General features: G+C 48.7%; 2 protein-coding genes across 6 annotated transcripts in view; one reads left to right on the forward strand and one right to left on the reverse strand.

Annotated features, from left to right (window-relative positions):
• The window catches only part of FBXO34 (F-box protein 34), a 41643-nt gene extending 35248 nt beyond the window's left edge, over positions 1-6395 (forward strand). For all 5 annotated transcript variants that reach the window (XM_041476438.1, XM_041476454.1, XM_041476444.1 and 2 more), the window contains one exon: positions 1419-6395. In XM_041476438.1, coding sequence (XP_041332372.1) covers positions 1419-3555 — 2137 coding nt within the window. In that variant the 3' untranslated portion in view covers positions 3556-6395. The remainder of the gene's footprint in view (positions 1-1418) is intronic.
• Positions 6396-8119: 1724 nt separating this feature from the next.
• Positions 8120-26591, reverse strand: ATG14 (autophagy related 14). Its single transcript, XM_041476749.1, has 10 exons — positions 26368-26591; positions 21518-21580; positions 21340-21382; positions 20850-20931; positions 16482-16719; positions 15589-15818; positions 14965-15082; positions 13782-13872; positions 13584-13669; positions 8120-11012 (listed from the first exon to the last, which is right to left on the reverse strand). The coding sequence occupies exons 1-10, from the start codon at positions 26583-26585 to the stop codon at positions 10706-10708; spliced, it is 1476 nt and encodes a 491-aa protein (XP_041332683.1). The 5' UTR covers positions 26586-26591; the 3' UTR covers positions 8120-10705.
• Between the last annotated feature and the right edge of the window lie 297 nt (positions 26592-26888).

The raw sequence follows: 26888 nt of genomic DNA on the forward strand, positions 1-26888 counted from the left end.
TTTCCAGCAGCTGCTTCCTGGCCTTCAAAGCCCTGCTTGGACCAAAGAGATGTAGAAAGGTGAACTAAGCCCTTCCTCCTGATGTACCTCCCCAAAATCTGTGCCTGTCCTCCCCTCTTGTCACTAGAGCCAGAAGGAGGAACCAGAGAAAGCAGCACAGCTGCTTCTAGTCCTGGAGGCTTCCTCTGCTTGGGACAACATGACTTATAAATTTGTTGGACTTTATAGACCAACAAATTGAGGTTTTTAGTTAAAAGCTGGTTTTAGGCGAGTAAACCTACAAAGTTGCCACACTTAACTCTCTTGGTGTTGGCTCTCAAGGGGAACATGCTCAGTGCCTGAATGTGTCTGTGTCAGCTCATGATGAACATGGCATTGAACCTGCTGCTCTCCACTCCTGAGCACGGATCATCCCTGAAGAGGAGGCCTTTGAGTGCAACAACTCAAAGATTACCATGGAAACACAACCTGTAGTTAGTTCTGTAATGTGCTTGTGAGATGCTCCTGGGAGAAGAGCCTGGAGTCTCCTGGTGGTTGCATTCCTGAGCTTTGAAGGGAAGGGGACTGTGGAGGTGTGACAGGACAGAGGATGCAGTGTCAGCAGCATCCAAGGGGTCCTTCACAGCTCAGGAATTCCTGAGTGTAAAATCCCCTCCTTGAGAGTGGGTGTCCTCAGCTGGATGTCACACTGCTGTCACTTTGGGAGGGGCATTGATGGGTGCATAAGGACCCTTATGGGAAAGTCACCAAATTTGCCTTTGCCAGTATGCTAAAGGAAAGGTTTCATTGCCCAGAGAAGCTGCGGCTGCTTCATCCCTGGAAGTGTCTAAGGATGGGTTGGATGGGACTTGGAGCAACCTGAGACAGTGGAAGATGTCCTGCCCGTGGAAGGAAGCGGAACAAAATGAGCTTTAAGGTCCCTTCCAGCCCAAACCACTGTGTGTTTTGGGTGATAGGAGGAGATTAGATATCCCCTGGGATCTCTGATTAATATAATTACTCTTGCTAATTTTCCTTTTGAGCTTTAACCACATTTTATCTACTGAAAAGAGTGTGTGTGGTAGGTGATGTCCAGATAAAGCCTGTGACCCACGTGTGCCTTGCAACTGGATCAAGGAATGAACAGGCAGAAGGATGGCTCTAGCTCAAGAATGAGCCACTAGCTATGTTTTCACAACTGATACAACTTAAACTGTAGGATTTCTCCTTGCAAGTGCCTGGAAACAGATTTCTCTAACGGGAAGTTCTCTCCTGCTGCAGGAAGTTCTTCAAGGGTGGATATTGCAGCCTTGGTGGCTCTTTTCCTTTCTCATGTGGTTCCTCTTGAGGTGTGGGCTGGTGCCTGCTCTGGACCACCTTCTCTAATTCCAGACAGGCATATTTTGCAACTATAACTTCTTCCCTCTCTGTTTTTCCAGGGTTTCTGGTATGCACTTAAAGCCATATCTCAAGTTACAGAAGAAAGAGCGATCCCCAGAAATAAGCCAGGATTCCCTGCGAGGCCACCAGGGACCAGCACAAGGAGAAAAATACACCAACTGCACCAAACTGAGCGTTTTCCCAAAACCCTCTCTCGTGACTCCATCTCAAAAGCTTCTGGGGATTATTTATCCAAATACTATGTGCAATATGAACGGGAAAGGCCCGGCGGACGGTCCGAGTGCAAGGGAGAAGAAGAACGCCCTGTCTGCCACGATCCACCAGGGAGAAGAAGGGGAAGGGCCGCTGGATGTCTGGGCTGTGGTGAAACCTGGCAACACCAAGGAGAAAATCGCCTTCTTCGCAGCCCAGCAGTGCAGCAGCAGCACCCGCACGGGCTCCATGAAAATCAAGAGCACGTGGGACATCGACGGGAGAACGGCCAAACGCAGGAAAAAATCGGTGGATCTTAAAAAAGCCAAAATCCAACTGGAAAGAATGAGGGAGGCCAACTCCAGGTGCTCCCAGCCGGAGCCTTTCGCCTGCGGCATCGAGCACTGCTCGGTGCACTTCGGGAGCGACGGCGGGGACGGCGCCTTCCCGGGCCGCTCGCTGTCGGTCATCGAGATGGTGGCTTTCCTGGAGCAGCGGGCCAGCGCCCTGCTGGTGGACTGTGCCAAGACCTGCACGGCCGCCCCTGCCACCAGGCCGGGCGCCCAGCCCAAGGCCCTGCCCGGCCCCGAGCCCTTCTCCTCGGCCGCGGCGTGCGAGGCGCCGGCGGAGCGGGGTCCCGGCGAGCCGCAGGGCGAGCCCGTGCGCGTGCTGGACATGGTGGCCAGGCTGGAGTCCGAGTGCCTGCGGCGGCAGAGCGAGCGCGAGGCCGGGAGCCTCTCCCGCAACAACAGCTTCCGCAGGAACGTGGGCAGGGTGCTCCTGGCCAGCGGCACCCAGCCCGAGGGAGAGGTGGGGAAGGGGGTCCCGGCTCAGGGGGACGGCCTGGGGGAGGCAGGGGTGGCCGAGGCTGGGTATGGAGGTCGCTGTGGCCCTCTGGGTGACACCGAGCTGTGGGATGGCGGCGCCTCTGCCCAGCAGCCGTTTCCTTCGGGGCTGGATAGCCGGGTGGGGAATGTGAGTTCGGGACTTGCCCACGCGGTGTTGGCCATGACAGCTGGCAGGAATGACGCTGAAACACGGATGGAGCCCCCCAGGGCTCTGCTGTCCCTGTGTCCCCCTGCTGCCAGGCTGCCACCGGATCCCTTGCAGAGCAAGAACGCGACTGTTGATTGTACGTCGAAAGAGCCTGTAATTTTCCCAAAGCATCCTGCTAGGAAGGAGCCCTTGTGCATCAGTATATCAGTCACCAAGACAGAGGAAGGGTGCAGGAAGGAGAAGCTCTCCAGTTCTGGTGAGGATTCACTCCCAGGGAGGCTGTTTTTCCTCCAGCGTGAGCAGCCTGCTGCTCACGAGCTGCAGCCACGGCGGGAGGGTCCCCAGGAGAAGCCGGGGGAAGTGGCCCAAAACGAGGATGAAGATGCTCTGGCATCTGGTAGATCGTGTGTCAGAAGCAGTGTCCCTACAGAGCCATCGGCCCCTTCTGTCCCTCCCACAGAAGGGGCTTTGCAAGTACTTGATCCTTCCTGCCTAAAGCGGCAGGTTTCACATGACTTTCTGGAGACCAGGTTTAAAATCCAGCAGCTTTTGGAGCCTCAGCAGTACATGGCCTTCTTGCCTCACCACATCATCGTGAAGATCTTCGGGTTGCTTCCCACCAGGAGCCTGGTTGCCCTAAAATGCACTTGCTACTACTTCAAGTTCATCATTGAGTATTACAACATCAGGCCGGCCGACTCGCGCTGGGTGCGCGACCCTCGCTACCGGGAAGACCCTTGCAAGCAGTGCAAGAAGAAATACGTGAAGGGGGACGTGTCCCTGTGCCGGTGGCACCCCAAGCCCTACTGCCAGGCTCTGCCCTACGGGCCTGGCTACTGGATGTGCTGCCACCGCTCCCAGAAGGGCATCCCGGGCTGTAAGCTGGGTCTCCATGACAATCACTGGGTCCCCGCCTGCCACAGCTTTAACCGCGCCATCCATAAGAAAACCCGAGGAGCGGGAGCAGAGGTGGAAGAGGAATATTAGTGCACAAACACTTTCCTGCAAGATTGTTTGGGAGAGGAGGAGGAGGAGGAGATTCTCATGCCTTGTGCTGTTTACAGTGTATATAATTGTCGTGATTTTTTTTTTTTCCCCCCACAGGGCTATGAAACTGCACATACTCAAACACAAGAGCCTTTACCTTTTAGATTAAAAGAGAGCTTTTAGTCCATCTCTGTAAATAACACTATAAAAACTAATTGTACATACAGAGTCTACAGCTGGCTGAACAAGGTAACCCCTACAATGCAGCTATCCCAGTGTTGCGGCTATAGGTGTGTGTGTTTTTAAGTGTCATGTTTCAAAATCTGTATATCCTGTATAATATATGAATGTTTCTGAGAAGAAACTCTAAATAGGTAAAGGTCAACTTGTTTAAAGAAGCTGCAGACAACTTAACTGGACAACCTGAAGCTTAGACTATAGAACAGATCCATTATAGTAGCGTGGCAGTGGATTAAAAAAAGAAAGAGAGGAATATTATTGTATAGTCAAAATATAAAAAAAGTTCTTGTCTACCTTACCCATGTTGTCTGGTTGGGTTTTTTGGTTTTTTTGGTTTTTTTTTTTTTTTTTACATAAATAAAATGTGCATTCTAGATCTGCCTTACCAGACTTTCTCTTGTAAGACTTTTGCCCCACAATAAAAATGCTGTAAAACACGTGGCAGAAACTTGGTGCTGTGCTGTAGTTCAGACGTGCAATGTGCTTTCTCTAGGAAACCTCTCCTCCTACTAACAAAGGAACAAAACCCCCCCAGATCTCTAGTACTTGGAGAACTCCCTGCTGTAACAATCACAGATTCCAGCTTTTCCTTTCCTTCCTGCCAGCCCTGCGTGCAGCAGAGGCTCCTTTCATTGGGAATTCTGGTGCTAGGTGCACTTTCTGCTCCCCCTGCTCCTTGGCTGTTGTCTGGGCACCTGCCCTGTTCCCTGGATGCTCGAGGACGGAATGTGGGTCCAGCAGGATGAGTGTGGAGTTGCCTTGGCTCTGTGATGTGCTGGAAACTTTGCTACCTTCTCTGTATGGGATTTATTCCTTGTAGAAGACTCCTTGCAGTCCGTTCCTGCTCTGCTGCAGCCCTGGCCTCTCCCAGTGCCGCGGGTCAGCGCTCTGCTCTCCGGGGAAGCTGCGGAGGTTCGTGTCGGATGAACGGCGATTCCTCACGCTCAGAACGGGAGCAGAGCATGGCATCCGTGGCAGAATTTCCCTGGATCCTTTCCTGTCCTGCAGTGCTGTGAGCCAGACCTCAGCCTCCTGTTCCAGCCCTCGCAGGGTGGATGGTTTGGAAGCCTGGGAATGGACCCCGGCCAGCGCAGCAGCCGGGGGAGCAGCAGCCGCGTTCCAGGGAGCGCAGCAGAGCGTGGCAGCCGTGCCTTTGCCCTGGCCACGTCCCTCCTCTCCCCAACTTGGTGCTGTTGCTGTTCCTCTGCCCCTTCTCAGGGCACAGATGGACTCCTGGCTCTCACCATTCCAAATATCTGTCCTGGTGCAAGAAGAGCTGGTGCCACCTTCCCTTGGGGCTCACCTCTGTCCTGCAGACCCCACGGAGCTGCTGGAAAGGGCAGGGATGGGGTGGCCCTGCACCTGCCTCGTCCTTTGGTGATTCATTCTTTATCCTTTGGTGCTGGATCAAGGTGTGGAGAACTGCTGGCTGTGGGGGCCAGGCTGAGCCACCCACCTCCAGCTGCCCTGGGCTCACAGGGAGTGACTCGCCTGCTTTCGGAGCACAAGGAGGACAAAAGGGTTTGAAGGCTTTTGTTCTTTCCTTTAACAGTGGGAGAAGGAAAATCAAGCCCTGACAGCCTGAAATGTGGGTTTGGTGAGCTCAGGCTTTTCAGGGAAGTTTAAAGGATGTGCTGGTTTTATATTTTGCCTTCACCTGCTCCTGCCACCCACCGGGTGTCATCCGCCTCCCCCCCGGAGCTGCTCAGCCTCCCTGCACTGCAGACATGATGACAACCAGGAGGAATGAAATTAGGAATCTAAAAGAAGGGTGTGGCAGCCTTGTAACCGGCTGGGAAGAGGGAGAGGAAGAGCAGGATCCCTCCTCAACCCCTGACTTCATCCCCTAACGGGGCTCAGGCTTCACCCAAACTTCCATCTGCTCCCTCAGCTGCACCTGGACCAGCAGCACAACAACCTCCAGGCTGTTGTTTTGCCAAAGCCATGGGCATCAAAAGCCTCCAGCTTAATTCTGATGAGGGGAAAAGGGAAAGAAGCTGCTTTCCTGCTCCCCCACCCAAGACTCTGGAAAACTTGAGGCTGACAGCAGCGAGGAAAGTCCCTGCGAGGCTGGAATGGAGTGGCAGAGGAAAGTATTTTGTAATTAGATAAGGGGCCAGTGAGGTCATTTTATTTGGAACAGGGTGTGAGATTTTGGTCACCTTTGTTGAACAAGGGGAAAAATGAGGATAAAATAATATCATGAGGCTATTTTGTTCTTGGAGCAGGTAAAGCCAGAGGACAACTTGCTGTCTCCCCTGCCCCATCCCTGCCCTCCCCCCAGGCTGGCTGGGGAGCGTGGGCTGGTTTATACATCATTTATTACATTGTCTGCTGGAACTGTCCCTCCTGCACAGCATTGCTGTTAAAAATTGTTCCACAGAGCAAGCTCTCCATCCAGAAGTGGGTTGGTTCTGAGTGTGAGCTCAGCCATGCTGAGCTGCCTGCAGGCTTTTTTTTTTTTTTTCTGTAACTTTGTAAAATGCAGATTTCTGTTTCCTTAAGGGATGGTTCAGGGAGAAGCCAAGGTCTGATGAATGTTGGGTTTTTTTCCTAAGAAGCAATTAAAAAAAATAAAAATACAGTGTTGGATTTACAAAGTTCAGTGTTTAGAACTGAGGATGAAGGACTGCACCATGTGCTTGACTTCCCTGCCTGGGAGCATTTGGAGTGTCTGGACTGAATTTCCAGATAGGCCTGCAAAGAAGTTGTAATAACATTTCCATTGTCCATAAGCTTCCAGTTTTCATCAAGCTCTGGGGCTCTCCTGGCAGGGGCAGCACTGCGAGAGCTGCCTGTGGCTGAGCCTTGTGGTTGGGCTCTTGCTCCATCCTGGCTGTTCCTGCAGCAGCTTTTCCCTTTGCTGGGCCCTGTTCCCTGTGGAGAAATCCTGGGATGCTGCAGCAGAGCTCAGTTCCCTGTGTTGGACCCAGGTCCTGCAGTGACTGCCCCGTGCCAGCCCCTGGAGCTGTTGGGAAGGCCATGGAAAAGCTCCCAGGGCTGGAGCCCCTCTGCTCTGAGCCAGGCTGGGAGAGCTGGGAATGTTCCCCTGGAGAGGAGAAGGCTCCAGGGAGAGCTCAGAGCCCCTGGCAGGGCCTGAAGGGGCTCCAGGAGAGCTGGAGAGGGACTGGGGACAAGGGATGGAGGGACAGGACACAGGGAATGGCTCCCTTCTGTCAGAGGGCAGGGATGGATGGGAGATTGAGAAAAAGTGGCAGGCCCTGGCCCAGGGTGCCCAGAGCAGCTGTGGCTGCCCCTGGATCCCTGGAAGTGTCCAAGGCCAGGCTGGACAGGGCTTGGAGCCACCTGGACTAGGGGAAGGTGTCCCTGCCCATGGCAGGGGGTGGAATGAGGTGATCTTTAAGGTCTCTTCCAACCCAAACCAGTCTGGGATTTCACATCTGCACAAAACTGCGCTGGCAGATCCGACCTGAGGCTCAGCTCCCACTTCTTGCACGGTGGAAATGGTGCTGAAACCTCACCTGGGGCTGTTTCCCCTTCCCACCTGCCTTTGGCTGGTCCAGGCAGTGCTGGTGTAGGGACAGGCAAGGCAATTTTGTGGCTCTCCTGCCACAAACCAAAGTGGGCAGAGGACAAAAGCTGCTGCTGCTGCTGCTCCTGCTGAAGCAGAAGTGGCCTGAGCATTGTCTGCAGGAGCTGAGCTACGGCCAGGCTTGGCTTTGCCCTGGCCATGACCTGTGCTGGGACTGCCCAGCTCTGTGTGCAGGACCCCCAGCTGGTGCTGCTGCCACTCCTGAGTGTCCAGCAGCCAGGAATCACAGGGCCATCGGTCCTCCCCATCCCATGTCACAAAAAATGGAGTGGGGGGGGTTCTTTCTCCTCTGCTCTCTGTTCACAGCAGCCTGTGAACCACCAGGGCCCTTTCCCATCCCTGTCACTCTGACACTGCTTCACTTTAGTGACTCCATCCTTCAAAAGACACCTTCCTGCATCCTGAAATGAGCTCGTGACGAGGAGCCTTTGCAGGCAGAAGGAATCCATGACCTGCAGAAACATCTCCCAGCACAGGAGCAGGCTCACCCAAGAGGTTTATCCGTTTACATGTACATGGAGGGATGTGTGTGTGTGTGTGTGTGTTGTGCAGGACTCCACCCCCTGCTCCCACGGAGATGCAGTTATTTTATGTAAGAGTATTTTTTTAGAATGGGTATTGCTTATTCCACCGCTGTATGACTGATTGCACTGTAACAGGTCTGGTCCCTGTGATGCTTTGAAGGCTGGAAATTCTTGTGTACTTTGCCCAGCACGGTGAAAAACAAACCACACAGAAGTAACAGTCATAAATATACAACTTTAAAAAAAATTACTGTTAAAGATTTATTGCAATAATACAATAAAATTTAGAAGAAAAAAAAACCCAAAAAAACCAAAAAAAAAACCCCAAACCATTTGTGTTTAGTTACATCTTAAGTCTGGAAGTTGTGAGAGGGGGGCTGTGAGTTTCCCCAGGTGCAAAAGCCACCCTGGGTGTCCCACCTGAGACCCTGCACAGGCACCTGATTTTCGGCACAGGGCTGGGCCCCCGAAATCAGGCTCTTCCTTGGCAGCCCAGATTGGCCACCCCAGGTCACTGGTCACCAGCAGAAGTCCCAGCCTGAACTGAAATTCCCGTGTTCATGCTACACAAAAAGTTTTGTAAACTCTCAGCTGGCTGCCTTCAAATATTTAATAATTATGGATATTCCTGCCCTCCCTCCCTCACCCCCCGAAATAACCTGGGAAACGAATCCTGGTGATTGCACTCAAGGTTTGGACACACACAATTCTTCCTCAGCTACACATGTGCAAAACACTTTTAAAAAAACCACCACAACCTTGTGTTCTGTTACAAAAAAAGGTTCCATGAAAAGCCCCACCCCAACACATTTGAACACCCTCACGGTGCCCTTGTGCACTCTCAGAGTATGACACGGTTGCAAATAAATTATTTTGGAAAACATGGATAGGAAGAATATGGCTTAGAAAAGTTATTGTGTTGGATTTTCTTTCCCTAAGTTCAGTGACAGTGCACGAAGCTGAGTCATGGCCTGACCTTCTGGGGCTCAAAGCACAAAGGCAGCAATGAAAAAGGGACTGAAATGCCTATTAAAAAACAACAAAAAAAGGTATTTAGATGGCGAGGTCCAGTGCAAAATCCACGGGGAAGCAGAAGGGGCTGGGCTGAGAGCCCAGTTTCCAATACTGGCGTGTGCTGGTTGCTCAGAGCTGTGAGTGATAAAGTGCTGTGAGCCAACAGAGCCCAGAGCTCAGCCTGGCAGCGGGGCTGGGGGCACTGGCCCCCATCAGCTGCAGCAGCCCAGGGGCCTGGGCTGTTCTCCTAAAACAAACCCAACTCTTGGAGCAGAGGAGCGGCAGGAGCGAGGCTGGCGTTGTCTGACAACGTGCGCGGTGCTCGCGCGGAGTTAAGGGTCTTTGGTTTAAAAAAAAAAAAATAAGACAAAAAGAAAAGTTAGAAGAAACTACTGACAATAGATGCCCAGCTCAGGGCTAAAAGAAGCAGCTGCCGTGGAGGGGTGGGTGGCACACGGGTGTCACTGCCACACCTGGCTTCCCACCCCTCCTGGGTGGGGACAGGGGCAGCACTGGAGAGGGAGAGAGAAATCCACCACAAACACCCTGTGAGGTGGCTGGGAAAGCCAGCCCTGGAGCTGGGATCGGGCAGGGATGTGGCCTCTGTCACCAAGTCCTCATTAGCAGCTGTGTCCCACGAGCTGCGGGGCAGTGGCAGAAATCCTCCCTCGTGGAGGGAGGGCAGAGGCTCTTCCTTGGCTGGCCCTGTGGAGGAACTGTCCCAGCTCTGAATGTAAACGTTGGAAGCTCTGCTGAGCAAACCATCCGTGGGTGTCCCATCCTGCAAGGCAGAGGAAGAGGAGGAGCCCTTGCTCACCAAGTCACCATTCAGCACCCACCTCCTGGGGTTCCACAAGCCAGCTGTGCCAGGGGAACCAAACCAACTTCTTGGCAGTCAGTAAACAACAAACCCCACCATGAACATACAATAAAATAGGATTAAAAACACATGTAGTGTGGAGAGCGTGTGACTTCACCAAACTGGCTTGAAATGGGGGTTTTCTAATGCTAAAAAGTGGCAACATGGTGTGGTAACCCATGGATATTATTGCAACAATGCAATTCTGTATCAGCATCAAATGTGGGTCTAGCAAGAGAATGTCCAGTGTTTCTTTGGTGTATGGTATTAAGAATACAGAGCCTGTGTGCCTCAGCACAACACAAAACTTCTACACCTACTAGTGGAAACAGCATGAAACAAGCCAGTTTTCTATGGCAAAACTGGGTAAAGATTCACAACCAAATCTAAACCAAGAGCAATTTGCTGTGTGAATTCCCTGTCCATGCTGATCATTTGTATTAAAAATATGGCAACAGAGATTAGAAAACATGTTAAAAATGCATAATTTTCATGTCCTGAATGAAAAAAATTTAGAAATATGCATTTTTGCATTATGCAAGACAGATTTAAAACACACACACAAAGGAAAACCCTATAAGGAGTTAAGAAAGTGGGAACTGCATTTGCACCACTGTCCAGACCACACCCTGAGCAGCCTTCCCTGCGCTCATCCCGATCCAAACACTCCAAAACCTGTTTCTTCTTCAGAAAGTAGAGCTGGAGGTTGCTGGGTCCTTTGCCAATCCTCGATGCAGACAGAACCAAGACACGAAGTGCCCTCGCAGAATCCGTCGGGAGCACGGAGCTAATTTACAAAACGGGGCCGTCACAGTCATCTTGGGGAAATAAAAAGGTTTTCTCCGGTTTACAAAACGGAAGTCTGACCTTTCCTTTGTTCCAGGCACTACTTAACTGAATAGGTAAAGGTTGACTACAGCCCAGTCGGGGAGGGGTTCCTGGCACAGCCCCCTGTGCCCGCTAGCGGTGCCCGGTGTATGCCTTGAACCACGAGGTGACCGAGGCGGCGGCGGACGAGATCATCCCGCCCGCGCTGCTGCTGGCGATGGGCTGGGACACCTGGCTGCTCTGGCTCTGCAGCATCTCCACCTGCTGCGAGGGGATGTCACAGAACCTGGGGCTGGGCAGGTTCTCCCAGTCCGTGCCCAGGTCCGTCTCCTCGTCGCTCACGTGCTCGTCGCCGCTCTCGTCCGTCTCGCCCGCCGCGCTGGGCTCCACGAACTCCATGGAGTCCTCCAGGTCGGCGCTGATTTCGAAGGGGCCGGACCTGGGGGTGAGGATACGGTGCCATCAGTGTTCTCCCACCCCACAGCACCCTGCTCTGCCAGGACACAGCAGAGATGAATGCTCTATCAGCTGGCACAGGAGCTGCAGAGGGAACTTGGTGCCACCCCCTTGGACGTAACACAAACACTTGGCCCAGGAAGGGACAGGGTTCCAGATCACGGAGCAGGAACGGTGGGAGAGCAGTTCTGCTCTGGCAGGGACAGACAAACACAGCAGAGAAGCTACTGGTGATAACTCAGAGCTCTATTGGTGGGAATCTTGGCTTGATGTGGAGCAGCTTTAATTTCCAACACCAGCCCTGGCCAGGCCAAGAGAGCTCAGCTCTGCCAGGCTCTGCAACTCCCAGGTCTGGCACAACCAGAGAGACTTCAGAGTGTCACCAGTGGAGACTTCCCACTCTGCCCCGAGCAACACCTCAAGCTCTTCCTCACTCTGAGACACTGGAACAGGCTGCCCAGAGAGGCTGAGGGGTCTCCTCTCACTCTGAGGTTGGCCTGACACTGGAACAGGCTGCCCAGAGAGGCTGAGGGTCTCCCCTGGAGACACTCCAAACCCCACCACAAAATCACAGAGTGGCTCAGGCTGGAAGTAACCACAGTGGCTCATCTGGTCCAGTCTCCCTGCTGCAACAGGGATGTCCCAGGGGAGTCCCACTTTGGGCTGCCTGTGTTCCACGGAAAAAGGTGGATTCCCCACAGCAAGGAGAGTCCCTGACAGAGTTCACACCAAGCCACAAAACTGCCCCCTGAACATAAGCAGGAATTTGATGGAATCATGGAATAATTTAGGTTGGAAAAGACCCCCAAGATCACTGAATCCCATCATTAAACACAGTAACCATTTAACACAGGCAAGAGTTTATCCAGCCTTAGTGGGAGAAGGAGCCTTAAGCAGTGATTTGTCATGGGAAATATTAATCCAGATAATTAAAGCTTGGTAAAATTATAAGCATATGAAAACAGCAGCATATAAAGGAGATTGTCAGGCAACCACAGGCTTAGGTATCTAAAGGAAAACAAAGAGAGCTGGTTGCTGCAAACTCTGCAGCAGCTGAGAAATTAAAGGCAAACACTCCTCTTTCATAATCTGGAAAGCAATGGGAGCGCTGCCTCCTGGCAAAGCCTTTTGCTTAACAAGGCAACACAAGAAGGAGTCATCAGGGTTGAGGCCAGAAGGGCCCATGAGATCATCTCAAGTGACCTCCTCTCTAACAAAGGCCACTGGGTCCCACCCTTCTCCCTGTCCTGAGCCCAGCAACTCCTGCCTGATGACAGCATCCATCCCAGAAACTCATCCAGCCTTGAGAGGATGACACAAGGAAACAGAATCCCCACCTTCATTCCTGTGGGTAATTAATGTCTCTGCTAAGTGCATGTGCCTCATTTCAGCCAGCTCAGACTCTCTGCTCCCAGTGGGGTCTGTAAAGCCATTCAGCAGCCTGCTGGGATTTTATCCAGCTCTCCTGTAACCCTTTCTTTACTCTCTGCACCCAGCTGATGCATGGGGAGCTCTGTGACACCTGCACAGGTGCCCACTGCAGCCCCTGCACCCTCCAGAGCAGCGGCTTTCCTTTGAGGACACAGCTCTCCATCCTCTGGCTATTTCCAGCACTCTATTTTAGACAAGCACAGATTCTTGTCCAAAATCCTTTACAAAGATGTGGCTCCTCATGTCTGTGGGCTGACTCGGTAGGGATATATCCAGAGAACACAAGGAAGTGAGAACAGGCAGCTCCTCTTAGTGGCACTGCAGGTTTTTGAATAAAACCAGATCCGTACAAGAGAACAAAGCAGAAAAGTAGATTTCAGAACATCACTGTGTTTAAGGGGGGAATAAAACACCAGGCACATCAAACAAATATTTGCAGACTGTCTTGGGCACAAGTGACTTGTGTCTGGGTTATTCCAATGGGGAAATCAGTGTTGTTTGCTTTCTTATACTTAACTTGTAAAAAAAGAAATAAATTATTAAACCTGGTGCGTGCATGCCAGAACTGACGTTCTTTTCATCACGTTCTAAGCTAAGAGAACAGTTGTCTTTAATCTTAATTTACATATAAATGAGTATTATTTAAAGGGTCAGCTTTGGTCTAGGCAGTTCATTGACTGGAAGTATTCTGGGAAAGGTTTGCCTGGGACTCTTTTCAGGGTTTGTATTTCTGGATGCTCTCAGGTATTTGCATGTTGGCAAGGTCTGGGCAGGGTCACACTTGGAGCATGGCAAAGCTGCCTGGCATTTGTGCTGCTGTTCCCTGCAGGGAAGGAGTTCCTGCTCCTGGGTGTAGGGGAAATGAGTCCATCATCAGCTGCAGAGCCTCCAGCTGAGCCTGCCATAGGCAGAAGCACAGCAAACACACGTCTGAAATTTAATTCCCTACTCAGGAGCTCCTTTTTCTGTCCAGTCTTTCCTCCTCCTAGAACTACCCTGATTTCTGTGCTGAGGACTGATCTATAGGCACAGCAGAAGAGAATTTCCCTCACAAGTAACAATGCAAAGGCATCAATTCCAAAGGGATTCAGCCACAGGAGATTTCATATTTTGATTTGCTTACCTGCCCAAGTTCTCGGTGTCTGGGCTGACCAGATACATGAGGTTCCTGAGGGTATGCAGGGGGTGCAACAGATCTAAATTTACATGCTGACATGGGGAAAGGAAAAAAAAAAGCCATGATCAGGTCCTGAAGGAAACCAGCAGGCACAGCTGATATTTAAAAAGCTATTTAAAGATATCAAATGTGCCTCCTCCTTACCTGAGAGAAGCAGAGGTGAAGGATATTAGCATTCAGCTTCTTCACTGCCCGTGTGAACCTGTGTCTGCTGAGATTCTCTCCACAGAATTCACTGTTAAAACACCACACACACAAAAATACACAGAAAACAAAATGCTGTGAAAATACACTTACTGGAGGCATCAGCACTCCATGCCCTGGCTTCCTAACAAATCCTGGAGTAAAAACCCTCGCAGCGAGCACTTGTTCAAAGTCTACAGCCAGTTCTAGAGTGCTGAGGAGATTAATTTTAAACCTAGCAGGACTGTGAGCATTTTATCATCAAGCTCTGCTTGCTCTGGCCTCACCAGTTTGCACAGGACAGGTGGTGTGAACTGTAGGGAACTCAGATCCACCAGAGCCAAACTGTTTCAGATCTCCTTTAAAGTCTTGCATCATTTCCTGTTCCCAACCTTTTCCTTCTGCGAGGGCTGAACACCCAAGCAAAATCAGAGAATCACAAATTGGTTTGGGTTGGAAGGGACATTCAGATCATCTGGTTCCAAACCCCCCAGCCACGGGCTGGGAAAAAGCTGAAACCTTACACAACATTTGTGCTCTCAAATTGACAACCACTGTTTTAAAACACTTAAAAGAATCTCAGCAGCACATCTGGAACCCCTGGCAGTCTGAGCAGGTCTGCAGCTCCTTCTGTGCAGATCCCAGCTGCTCCACACAGACCAAAATTCTAACAGTGCTCTTCATCCCATAGGGGGTTTACTCCTAGGTGTGCTGCCCATGGGTTTTTCATCCCATTGGGAATGACACTGCTGCCAGGCCATATTAAAGCACTTGTCCTACAGCACAGGAGGCAGCAGAGCTGTTCCAGAGCTGCTGGATTGGGCTGGGATTTTGTGAAGCACAGTGGGCTCCAGTAAAATGGAAAGTGCTATTCGTGCACTGCCACATTTCATCTCTCAATTGAGGATGCTGAATATGTCAATTAGAGAGGTGTTATTTTCAACTGTGATGGTTGGTCTCCCTCTCAGGAGGTAAAAAAGGAGGGAGGGACTGCTAACTGTGCTCTAAAATCCTGCTAGGCCTCCCCTCAAACACAAAAATCCACAAGCAACCTATGTTATCAAAAGCTGTTCCAATCCATGACTTTATTCCTCAAACTAACCTGATCTAAGGTCACAGATTCCCCTGCTGTGTTTTTACTTGCCTGTTGCAGAGCTTCTTGGGAAGATTTACATCAAGTATGAGAGACAAAGTGTTAACGAGCTGAGTTGCATAGCACAATGCAGCACTGATGGTATGAGCAGGGTTATTATGTTCCATATCTGAAAGAAATAAAAACAACATGAAATCTTTGTTTTAAATGAAGTCTCAGTGGGTGTGTTAATATGTTCCTGGAGTCTACTCTGGAATATGTCATTTCTAAGTATGGAGAACAGCCTGAATCTAGCAATCATTTCCAGTGAAATCTGTCAGAAGCTGGAAGAAAATAGTAATTCTTGGAATTCCTGTTAAGATGATGACATGTGAACTGTGTCAAAACTGTGAATAATTAACTTTCTCTATTTCACTGTGCTGTGCATCCCAGTGAGCATTTCATGCAAAAGAAGATTTCAGAAGACTAGTCATAAAATCACAGAATGGTTTGGGTTAGAAAGGACCTTAAAGACCACCTAGTTCCAACTGGGCAGGGAATCTTCTCCTAAAATCCCTATTCTGCCATTTATTTCTGGCTCAGGCTGAGAACAAATGGACCAGTCTACTACTCCTCAGCGCCTTCTGCTGGCACCCAAAGTGTCCCAGCTGCCTAAAACCATGCCTTGCCCCTTACCAGGTCCCTGTGTAGTCTTCTTCTCCTCCACCCAGTTGTAGTAAGCAGAGTAGTCCCCGTTGTTGGGGAGGATGATCCAGGGCCCCGTGATGCTGATGCTGGTGTCCCCGTTGTGGTCGTCACACACCCACCTCCCGGACAGGTACGTGGTTCTCCGTGCCTCTGCCAGCTTGCTCACAGTGCTGGAGGTCATGGCATTGTCACTCTCTGAGGACACGTCTGCAGGGTCCCTGCAGGGCCCAGAGGGGTTGGAAAGAAGTGGTTGGGAATGGAATCAGACACACACCTGGCAGGCATTGAGCCAGATTTCACCCAGGGCAAAGGGTTTGTAGGAATGCTTCTGTAAAAGTCCTCAGTCCCAAAAGTACTGTCATTTCTCCTGGAGTTTTTAACTGGCTGTTTTTGTGGAATCCAGGAATGGTTTGGGTTGGAAAGGACCTTATAGACCACTTCTGCAAAACTCTTCATTCCCAAAACTACTTTTATTTGCTCTGGGATTTTTCATTACCTGTTTTTATAGAATCTTAGAAAGGTTTGGGTTGGAAGGGACACCTCATCTCATTCCACCCCTGCCATGGGTAGGGACACCTTCTACTAGACCAGGCTGCTCTATGCCCTGTCCACTCTGGCCCTGAACACTTCCAGGGATGGGGAATCCATATTTTAAGGAAGCTGAACACTGGACATGCAGCTCTTATCTCTCAGTGGGGAGATGCAAGCACCTCCAGATTCAGATTCTTCTGTCCTGGACCTCTATCTGTGGATGAGAACACAACTCCTCCTCCTCCTCCCCACAGACCCTCAGGGAGCCAGACCACCTACAGACTGACACAACTCCCTTCTGGGTGCCTAAAGCCAAGCAAAACGATCCCAAAAGGACAAGCCTGCCATACCTCATGCTTGTCTTCACCTCCTCCATGGGGAAGATGACCGAGGTCAGCTCCAGGATGTGCGCGCGCCGGAGGTTCGCCAGGTGCTCGTACTGCGTTTTCAGGTCGTAGGTTTTTTTCTCCACCAGGTCTCCCAGCTTCCTGTTGTGCTTCTGGATCTTCTCCTTCTTCTCCTGGTGCCTCTGAGCCCTGCGATAATGCTTCTGGTTCTCCTCTTTAATCCTCAGCAGCCCCTCTGTGTCTGTGAGAACAGCAGCAGATGTTAGCCCTTGGAAAAGGAGCTGGGAAGTGCTTGTAGGAAAAGCTTGAGAGAAGCTTTATTAATATTTATGGAAAACAAGATCTATGGCAGCTTAAAACAGAAAACCCTGCTAAACTATTAACTTCTTCCAGCTGCTCAGTGGTATAACTTTTTAATCTCCTCTGGAGATCTCCAAAGAGACTCCAACTGGGATTATTCTTTCCCTATCTTTTACCTAGCTATTTCTGGATTTGGAGCACAAAAGCCAAGATTTCCCAGTTTAATTAAACTCCTGAGGTAATCATCCTGACAGAAATAGCCTGACTGTACATGTTTCTATCGTGCTGGCCAAAAAAGCCCTGCCCTGCTTGCAGCCAAAATCAAGTGCAGATAGCATCTTCATTCACCAGTCCTGGCACCTCTGCTGCTGGTAGTGTGGGTTATTTGGGATTCTCCCATGGATGTGCTCTCACAGCACTTGGATCCCAACAGTGCAGGCTCCTTGTTCCCACAGGGAACACTGGCTATCTCCCTTTCCACTGTGCTCATGGGCTGAAGTGCTGCAACTGCCTGGATTCACTCCACGTGTGAGGCACACTGAGGCTTGGAAAAATACCCTGCAAGAGCATCTTGAAGCATCCAAGGCTGGGCCTGATGATCTTAGAGGTCTTTTGCAACCTTGATGATCCTACAATCTGCTAATTCAGATATAAAATAAATAGCTGCAGTAATGAGAGTCAGCCACCTCTGTCTTTTAAAAGCACAGGGAAAGATTTCTTGTGCTCTCCCCAAGTACAAGTTTAAACTCTCCCTGTGCCCTAGTTTGAAATGTGCCTGCCCCTGCAGACACAGAGGCTGCTCTCTCTGAACATCAGGAATTATTTCCAGTCATCTGATCTGCTGCAATCCATGGTGTGTCTGGTAGGAAGGAAGATCTGGTATGTGGGAGATGCAAAGTCCCAAATTAAAGGAGGTGAGAAAAGCTCCTCCATGAAGATAAGAACTAATAACCCTCAGGTTTATATAATATAAATAAGTGACCCTTGTTAGAGATGCAGTAGAAAAATCCACTTTTCTCTGAGCAATGCCTGAATCCCTATGTGTCAGCTGTAATTCCCTTTCCTTTAAGCAGTCCTGTAACATCAACAGAAAATCAATTAACACTTGCAGTCATATTCCCAAACTCTCCCTTTGCATAAAGACCAGGAGACAGGACGAGGAGGAAAAGGTCCAGCTGTTCAATTTTCACATTCATGTTTGACTTGAAAGGCTACTTTTTCAGAGTGAACTCCCTTCCCTGCAGGTCCAACAGCAATTATTTGGGAGCAGGGGAGACACTGCACTCACATTTCCTCTTCAGCAGTCCCAGTGCACAGACAACTGTCCTGCCCTCTGCACAGCACCTCTGCTTTATGACCCAGTTTATGAGGTGATTAAAAATCTGTCCCCAGGAGTATTTCAGGACACCACTGTGTCCCACACACCTGCACTGCCTGATACATGCAAGCCCAGGCACACTGATCTCTGCCCAGAGAGCTCTGCCAGGGATTTGCAAGCCTGTCTCCTTGAACTGTTCTGCACAGAAAGAAGGCAAACACACAGATTTTAAAACATTATTTTAAGCACCACCACTTATTGAGGTTTCCAGGAGAGTCAACTCCAAAAGCAGGAACCAAGTGTTCTAGAAATGGTTTTTATTTCAGAAAATTAAACTGTGCCACATCCAAGAGCAGAGAAACAACCTTTTCACACTTTTTAATGTGGACCAAAAGTGACCAGGTTGGATCCTGATCTGTTGGCTGCTCACAGCTAGAATTCATTTCTGGTCTCTCTCCAAAAGCAACTGAGCTAACAATAGGTTAGTTGGGCAACAGTCAGCTCAGTTTTAGGTTACATCTGATCAAATTCACTGTGAATCAAGAGAAATTGCAAAAGTTGCAGATAATAAATTCCACAGAAGAGTGGGAAAATGGAGAACTCCACTCCCTGGTTGGTCCTAACACTCTGCCACCTCCAGAGCAGAGCATTTTGAGAAGAGGTGACTAATTCCTTAAAGTCACATTGATTTCCTCTTCTCCTTTCTTCACAGGCAAAAGACAAAAAGTCATAATCTAATCTCCATAACAATAAACTTCTACCCACTGAAAAGCTTGTTTTTCTTCAACTTCCTCCTCTCCAAACCAAACATGAATTTTCTTAGCTGTTCTATTTAATTTCCAATACTCAGACTTTCCTCAGATGATTTGTATCTTTCTTAAATTGTTTAAATTGGACACCAGGCTTCCACTGAAGCAACAGCAACCCCTGGCACAGCAGGATAACTGCTTCCATCTTAAATACAGCACCTATATTAGTTAACCCAGAAAGAGATCTGAACCTTTCTGGAGCAGCACAAGATTGATAATCTTTATTTAATTTGCAATTCCCCAGATCCCTTCCTGACAAATCTCACCACCATCGCCCATTCTGGGTTTATGTTTCTCTTTACAACAATGTGTACCTTGATTTTGCCCTTTTCAGATGATGTTGTCTATTTATCTGCATGATTTTGAATTTGGTCCTGGTCTCCACAGAAGTAATTTCACCATCCAGCCTGGCTTCCTCCATTCCACCCTCTATTCTACTGAGCTATTATGGGAAATACTGAGGAGAACTGAGCCAGGATCTGGCTCCTGCTGAGCTCCACCTGTCTCACCTCCTCAGCTTGACCAGTGCCACCACTCTTTGAATGCAGCTTTTCTAACCTTTTGTGATCACCTTGCAGGGGTTACACCCAGAGCAAATTCTGTTTGCTCACAAGACAGTTTCAGGCAGTGCCCAAATCCAAATTACGTGCAGCTTCTGCTTCATCCTCCACTGCACCACTTGATGAGGGGTTGACTTGACATGAATATCATGACATAAATAACAAAACATGGATTTGACATGAATATCGTAACCAAGTGATGGCTATTTTTAACCACCTTACCTGTCAGTTACCAGCCCCCCTAGGTCTGTGCAGGATGCCTCTGTCACCACTTTGAGGCTCTCCCTTCCTGCACCCTTTGAAAGCAGGGACTGTTTTCAGCTGCTCACACACCCTCACTCCCTCACGTGTTCCCAAGTGCTCCACAGACCACTTCAGCTTGTTCCTTGGCTTCCATAAAGCAAATTAATGTGTAGCTGTCTGTTTCCTTTCCTTAGGCTGCAGTCCTCTCATAGTGTCAAATTGAACCTGGCTAAGCAGCTGATCCCATTTTCTTTGCAGGAAGATGAAACAAAGGCAGCACTGAATGAATGCTTCAGACTTCTCTGTTACTGCTCTCTTTTCTGTTAACTAACACACTTGTCTGCTCCTTCACCTTTTCTTTATCATCCATTTACTATTGTTACTATCCATCCTCCTTTTTAATTGAAAATAATTTTGCATCTCAGCCTTTTTGGTTTTTTCACCCCAAGCCCGTGCTAATTCTTCATGATTCTTCTCAGGTTTTGCCTCTGCTTCCACTCTTTGTATGGCCCCTCTTGAATTTCAAGCCATAATAATATCCCAGATTCAAACAATATGCTTCTGAATATGCTTCCTCTACTTCCCATGCATGTAGGTTGTAAGGAGAGCTGCATATTCTCTTCTGAAAAATGACCCTGCAAATTTAGTGTAAAACAATCCAACGGGTTTCAAAAGCTGAAGTTTCCGAATGGAGCCTACACCTTGATTTCAGTGACTCTTGCTCAAGTAGGATTTTAGGATTTTCAGACAGGTGTGGGTTAAAATTCAGCAGTTTCAGGAAATCTGTGACAGCTGCAGAGCTGTTTGCTCCTCCTTATCAAGAGGAAGTGATCAGAAACACTACACTGAATAAAGCCATCTCTAGGGACACAGCCAGAGTCACAGGCTGCTAAGCATTTGCTCTTAAAGCTGCTGCAAAACCATCTCCATCCAGCTGAATAATGTCTGCTGTTTGCTAATTAAAACCCAAGCATAAAAAGGCCAAAATCCACTCAGTGATTTTTCTTCAAGTTGATTTAGAAAGCGACAGTTTGGAAATTCTCCATTTAAAAAAAAATAACGGTCAAATTCACCTCAACTGATTTTGCATTCTAAGGCACAGGGAGTTTTTCCACATCACAAAAGCACAGGCATTACTCACGTCTTGTCATTTCATCATTTTCTTTGCAAATGGTCTGTTTCAGCTGCTCAATCCTCATCTTGCAAGACATTATTTTCCATCTCTGAAAAAGAACATTCAGCAACTCTAGGGCACAAACGACTTCAAACACGCTGAACTAATGATTAACAGCAAAGCCAGCAGCTTTAGTGCAAAAAGTAGCAGGATGCTCTTGAATGGATCAAACAGCTAAATATTTCATACAGTATTTTGTGCACAGAGGAATGCCACAAACAAAATGAGTGCTTAGCATAAAGTCAATTGGTAAAATAAGTTATTGAACAAGTATCTAGTGAGAAATGAAAAATTCAGACAGCTTGGAACACTCTGTGGGCAGAGCCCATTTCAGTTTTGCTTACAACAGGCTCTTTGGGAAAGCAGCACAATGCCCTCAAGGTAAACTGTAACATTAAACTATGAGATCTAGGAATTGAGAGAGTTTAAAAACCATGGGACACTTAGAGCAACTCACCAGCTGATCAGTTATTTCTTTCCCTTCCATGGCCTTCAAAACACTAGAGGAAAAAACACGATTGAAAGTTTTATGACTATCTGGACTTCGTCTGTCTGCAGCAACAGTGTATTAAAAGAGATTGTTTCCTTTTATGAGATCTCTTAGCTTTTATATCAATTTAATAAATACAACTTACTGTTTTTGGAATTCTCTCTGTTTGGTTTTAAGATGCATCAGCCTTTCTTTCTTTTCTGAAAACCTGGAAGAGATTAAATTCTTTTATTGATATTTTGCACAATTACAGCACTGTAAGTTGTCTGAAAAAGATAATAAAATTGAAGCTTGGGGATTCTCCAAACCTCAGTTATCTGTCTTGATCTGGGGAAGTTAATGGCTAAATGTGTAAAACTCTTGCAGAACTCTAGAGCATGAGTCTCACTGGAATTGCAACAGAGCCTCTAAGCTGGAGAAACATCAGAGTGTCAAACTATCAAACAAACAGCAAATTACTGCTATTTCTAGATTTACAGCTTAGCAAGATTGGTATTTTGTGTGTTACAAAAAACATGGAGTACTTTAAAAACCTTCAGTCACTGGAGAAATTAACAGTACTATCTCACACAGCCCATGACTCAAATGTCTGCTTCAGCTCTGCTTCACTGGACTCTAGGATATGGGAACTGATCAGAAAGGAACTTCTGCAGGATTCATCATCCTGCGTTTTCACCCTTTGAGAATACAGGAAAGCCACATTCTGGCCCCCTTACTGTTCCATAATTAATTCCATTTTTCTCTGCAACACATAGAATTGATGATTTCATCCCACTAGAGCTGTGATATTTGCAGATGCCCCATTCCTGGAAGTGTTCAAGACCAGGCAGGATGGGGCATGAAGGTGCCCCTGCCCATGGCAGGGGTTGGAACTAGATAGTCCTTAAGGTCCCTTCCAACCCAAACCATGTGATTTTGTGATTTTACCGTCATTTCATGGACATTTATGCTTTATTTAGAAGGAATAGTACACTAAGCCTTGACAGGATGACATCTTGGATTTCTCTCTCTGTTACTCTGTGGATTTGATTTCAGGTAAAACTTCAAAATGCTTCATTTTTTTCCTTCAAGTGCTGAAATCTGAAAGCTTGGTGACTACCTTTGGATTCAGAGCATGTGTAACCACCCTCCAAGATGACATTAGCATTAGAACAACAAAACCACTGGCTGCTGCTTCTGTAGTCAAGCAAAAGAATCTGTTTTCCTTCCAAAACAAACCAAAACCAAATGCAGGTGCTTGGCACAAAAGCCAGAGGCCACACGTGAGCTGGAGGAATGTGGTGCAACTGGAGCCCAGCTGCTCAGCCCAGCTCATCCCCTCTTCCTGTGTGTCCTCACCCCAGGAGTCACCCTGGAAATGACAAAAGGCCCTGCATGAGCCTCCTGTTTACCACAGAGCAGAGCACACCTACTGCACCCCGACCTTTGGCTGCCACCAAAAATCCCCTGGCACAAAACACAGAGCTCAGCAGCCACCCAGGGAGAGCGCTGGGGTAATCTGGCAACTCCTGGTTTCTCAGCTGGATTCATGGGCACAGACTCTGATTGAAGAGAATCACCCAGTTCCTGTCCATCACATCAGCAAAAAGCTGAATGATCTGTCAAAGAACACAGGAATAAAGGAAGTTCTGGCTGTGGAGGAAGACAGAAGTATTTGGGAAGCCTGTAGAAATTCCATCTCATCACTTTGGCAGTGATGTCAAACAGCTCCCACCAAATCCTCCAGCAGGTTTCTCCTAAGCAAACATTTCCACTGCTTTATATAGCTCTGATTTCAACTGCACTGCATCCTGCAACTCCTTCTTCTTTATATATCTTTAGCCTTTCAATTTGGCAAAGAAACAAAACTTGGGATGAATTATTATAGGAACTCCCATAAAATGTAAACTGAGAGAACATCTAGAATTACCCATGAAATGTTTCTCTTTCCTCAAGTCTTATCACATTAAGGTGAGATTTTCTGTGGCTGCCTGGCTTATTTCCACATGGTCATGATTAGAGAGAAGCAACCAGAAAGAGGGGCTTCCTAATCTACAGGAGTTGATTAATGCTGAAGGAGCCGAGGGCACTATATTCACTAGAACTCCCCTGCTGAAAAAAATCACTATTCCTAACCAGAACCCATAGCTTGGAGAAATTAGCTGGGCTCAGACGTCACAATTACATTGTCTTTGGCTTTTGCCAGCTGCAGATACACAAAGCAAAGCAGTTCAGCAGTCTGGGAAACACACTCTGAGAATTTATGTACATGACAGGCTGGAGGACACTCCCAGGAGGAAGAAGAACCTCTGAGCTGAGACCAACATCAAGATGCCAGCTTGGCTTTTGAATACACAACACATTAGTCATGAAAAGAAGGACGGCAGTGACTGTTCTACTGGAGGACTTCTGGACTACTCATCCTTAATTGTAGCTCTCCTTAAGTAATTAATCTTAACAGCTCCTCAGTCTCTCCCCCTCACAGATACGGGGTGTGATTTTTGCCAGACAGAAAAACTTCCAATTTTACGGTAGTTCTTCTAAAAGTTAGCACACCAAATAGTCCCAAGAAATCTGAAATAATTAGAACATGAAATTGTTTGTCTTCATATAAGGAAAATTTACAAGAAAATTCTAAAAATAAACCACTGTTGGATACAAGGAGTAATGATTGGTTTCTTTTTATTTAACCACGAAGATAACGATCCTTTTGCTCCATCTGTAACAATTCAAAAAGATAAACGGGAGGCCCAAGTGCCCCCAAACACTTCCACATTCTCACACTGAGCCACTCAGCAAAGCCCTTGTCATGACACTCCTCCAGCAGTGGCTGATCTAAAATTAACCCAGGTACTACTAGAAGGCATAAGATAAATAAATAAACAACGATGGCTGTAAACACCAGCTGAAAGGCAGCCCCTGAACTGCAGCTGTCCCTGCGTGGCTCTGCCCTGGTGCTGCCTGGTCACCACTTCAAACATCTCCCCCTTTCCCAGGGCTCACATCACAAGAAATTCAGAGACACCCATAAAGAGCAAACAAAGAAAGCTGACCTCTTCCCCACTCTTAAATCAGTCATTCCAAATATTAATTAGAGAATGCAAACAAAATGTTTCAGGCACGGTTTAAACATAATCCCATTATCCTTAAAACCCAAGCTTTTGTCCCTACACAGTGTTCCTGCAGCTACTGAGGATATTTAGGTTGTTAACACTGTGTTATTCATACAAGTGAGCTACTCCTTTAATTCATTAAAATAAATTTGCCATTTTTAATGAATTGCACTACTGCAATTAATTAATGGAAAAGTTCTGAGCAGCAGGAGAAACAAAGCCTGGGGAAATGGAGTGTGTAGGAAAGCCCCAGGTAAATAAAACAGCAGTGACCCCCAGGGATGGAACTGTGATGTCCAGGCAGAGAAGGGGGAAAAAAAGACCAAAAAAAAGAAAAAAAGAAAAAAAAATACTTGCTAGCTTGGTAAATAAAACAGCAGTGACCCCCAGGGATGGAACTGTGATGTCCAGGCAGAGAAGGTGGAAAAAAAGACCGAAAAAAAAGAAAAAAGAAAAAAAAAAAAGAAGAGATTTAATCCTTGCAGTTAAAAAACACAAGGTAAATATACAGGAGCCTTTCCAGCCACAGACAAATGGGGCAGTGAAAGCTTCTCAGGAGGATGCAGTGACAACTGTCAGACAGAAAAGCTGATCCTGTCTCATGTGAGAAGATAAAGAGGGTTTTCTCTTACACTGCTGCTTCTGGTACTTTGGCTAAAGCTGCTTCTTTATGACTTCATTTTCTTGATGGGCAAAGACTTCTTAAGCCTTGGTTAATAGAAAACAACAGAGCTTCAACTCTAACAAAGGCTACAATTGAATTTTTATAAATAAACCTGATGTTTAGCCAAAAACTTAAGGCCGCAAAAGAGACAGGAAAAAAAACCCAAACTTGGTTTATATTCCAAGCTCCATATCCAACCTTTTAATAGAATCCGCAGAAAACCCCAAGCAGTCTCACACAACTACACGTTTTCCACCTATTTTAGACAGGCTAAATCTAGTTTGTGGTTCTCCAACACAGCTTTTTTACATTACAAAAGGGAAACCCATCCAGTGACAGACTAAAGTCTCAGTTCTGCAAGCTGACTCACGCTGGCTGACAGCATTTCCCCACTCCCGTGGACGCTGGTGGGTGAAAGGCACCGCTGTCCCCTTGTTCCTGGGGACACCAGGAGCCTTTGGAGCGAGGACACGGCCACCCCACACACTGGTGGCTGCTCGCCACCTTCCCAAAATAGCCCCAGGAATCACTCCCAGCAGCTGCTAACGAGGGACCAAGAACACGGTGCCAGCCAAGAATCGGAGCCCTTCCAGACATGGCCCTGGGGACTTTTGAAGAATCTGGGATGGACAGCAGCGCTGGAGGAGCCGTCTGAGTCATCCCGTGAGGAAATTTGTTTATGGGCACAGCGCTGCTCCAGGGAGAGCCAGCGCTCCAAAAGGAGCAGCATGGCCCACCGTGAGCTCAAGGGGATACTTGTCCACATTTATGGCTACACGCACAAGAAAATGTTTATTTTCTTTCTTATACACCTTTGTGATTTTGCTTAGCGATTTAGAGGACTGCTGTTACAAGGAGCGTTGACGAAAACAACCGTTTGAAACCCGTTTGAAATAACACTGCTCGGGTCTCTGTGCCCCGAACTGCCTGGAGCTCCTGTGGCTACATCGACACGGACACACCTGCACATGACCGAGCGAAACTCGGGGTGACCCCTTAATTATTATTATTAAAACTATTATTATTTCAAGGCTCGTACCGAGGGTCCTGCTGTGTGCGCCCCCAGCCCCGGGCCGGGCCCGGCGGCCCCCGGAGCGTTCCCCACCCACACCCTGAGCCCCCCGAGCCCCGGGACAGCGGGGAAGGGGCACAACCCGGCCCCCATCCCCAGCCCCGAGGCACAGCGACCCGCAGCAGGGCAGGCAGAGGCCGCCCCGCTCCCCTCAGCGCCGCCGGTACCTCTCGGAGTCGCGCCCGTCGAAGAAGACGAAGTCGCCGCTCTGCACGCACTTGGCGCAGGTGAGGCGGCGGCGCGTGGTGTTGCAGAGCGGGCACCGCTCCACCGCCACGTAAAGACCCTCGGCGTCCTCCTCGGCGCCCCGCAGAGCCCCGGGTCCGGCGCCGCTGCCCCCGCCCGGCCCCGCGGGCTGCGGCCGGCGGCCGCTGGGAGCCGCCATGTTGGGGCCGCGGGTCACGTGGGACGCTGTTGCCGGGCAGGGCATTGTGGGAAGGGGCGCTGAGGCGGCGGGCGGGAGCGGGGGAGGGCGCGGGACGGGCCGCGCTCCGCCGGGAAAATCCTGCTTTTTAATAGAAACTGCGCCCTTATGCCTTGTGCAGGAGCAAAGGGAGCACCGCTGGGATCGTCCCGGAGCGACAGGGGTGTTTTATGCGGCTCGTGGGGCTTCACAGCGGGTAGCCGTAGTATAACCAGGCAGTAACGCTGCTGTGGGGACTGCGGCTCCCAAGCGTGTATTTACAGT

Source organism: Pyrgilauda ruficollis, unplaced genomic scaffold (genome assembly GCF_017590135.1).
Source record: "Pyrgilauda ruficollis isolate IOZ18807 unplaced genomic scaffold, ASM1759013v1 scaffold110, whole genome shotgun sequence".
NCBI classification, from domain to species: domain Eukaryota; kingdom Metazoa; phylum Chordata; class Aves; order Passeriformes; family Passeridae; genus Pyrgilauda; species Pyrgilauda ruficollis.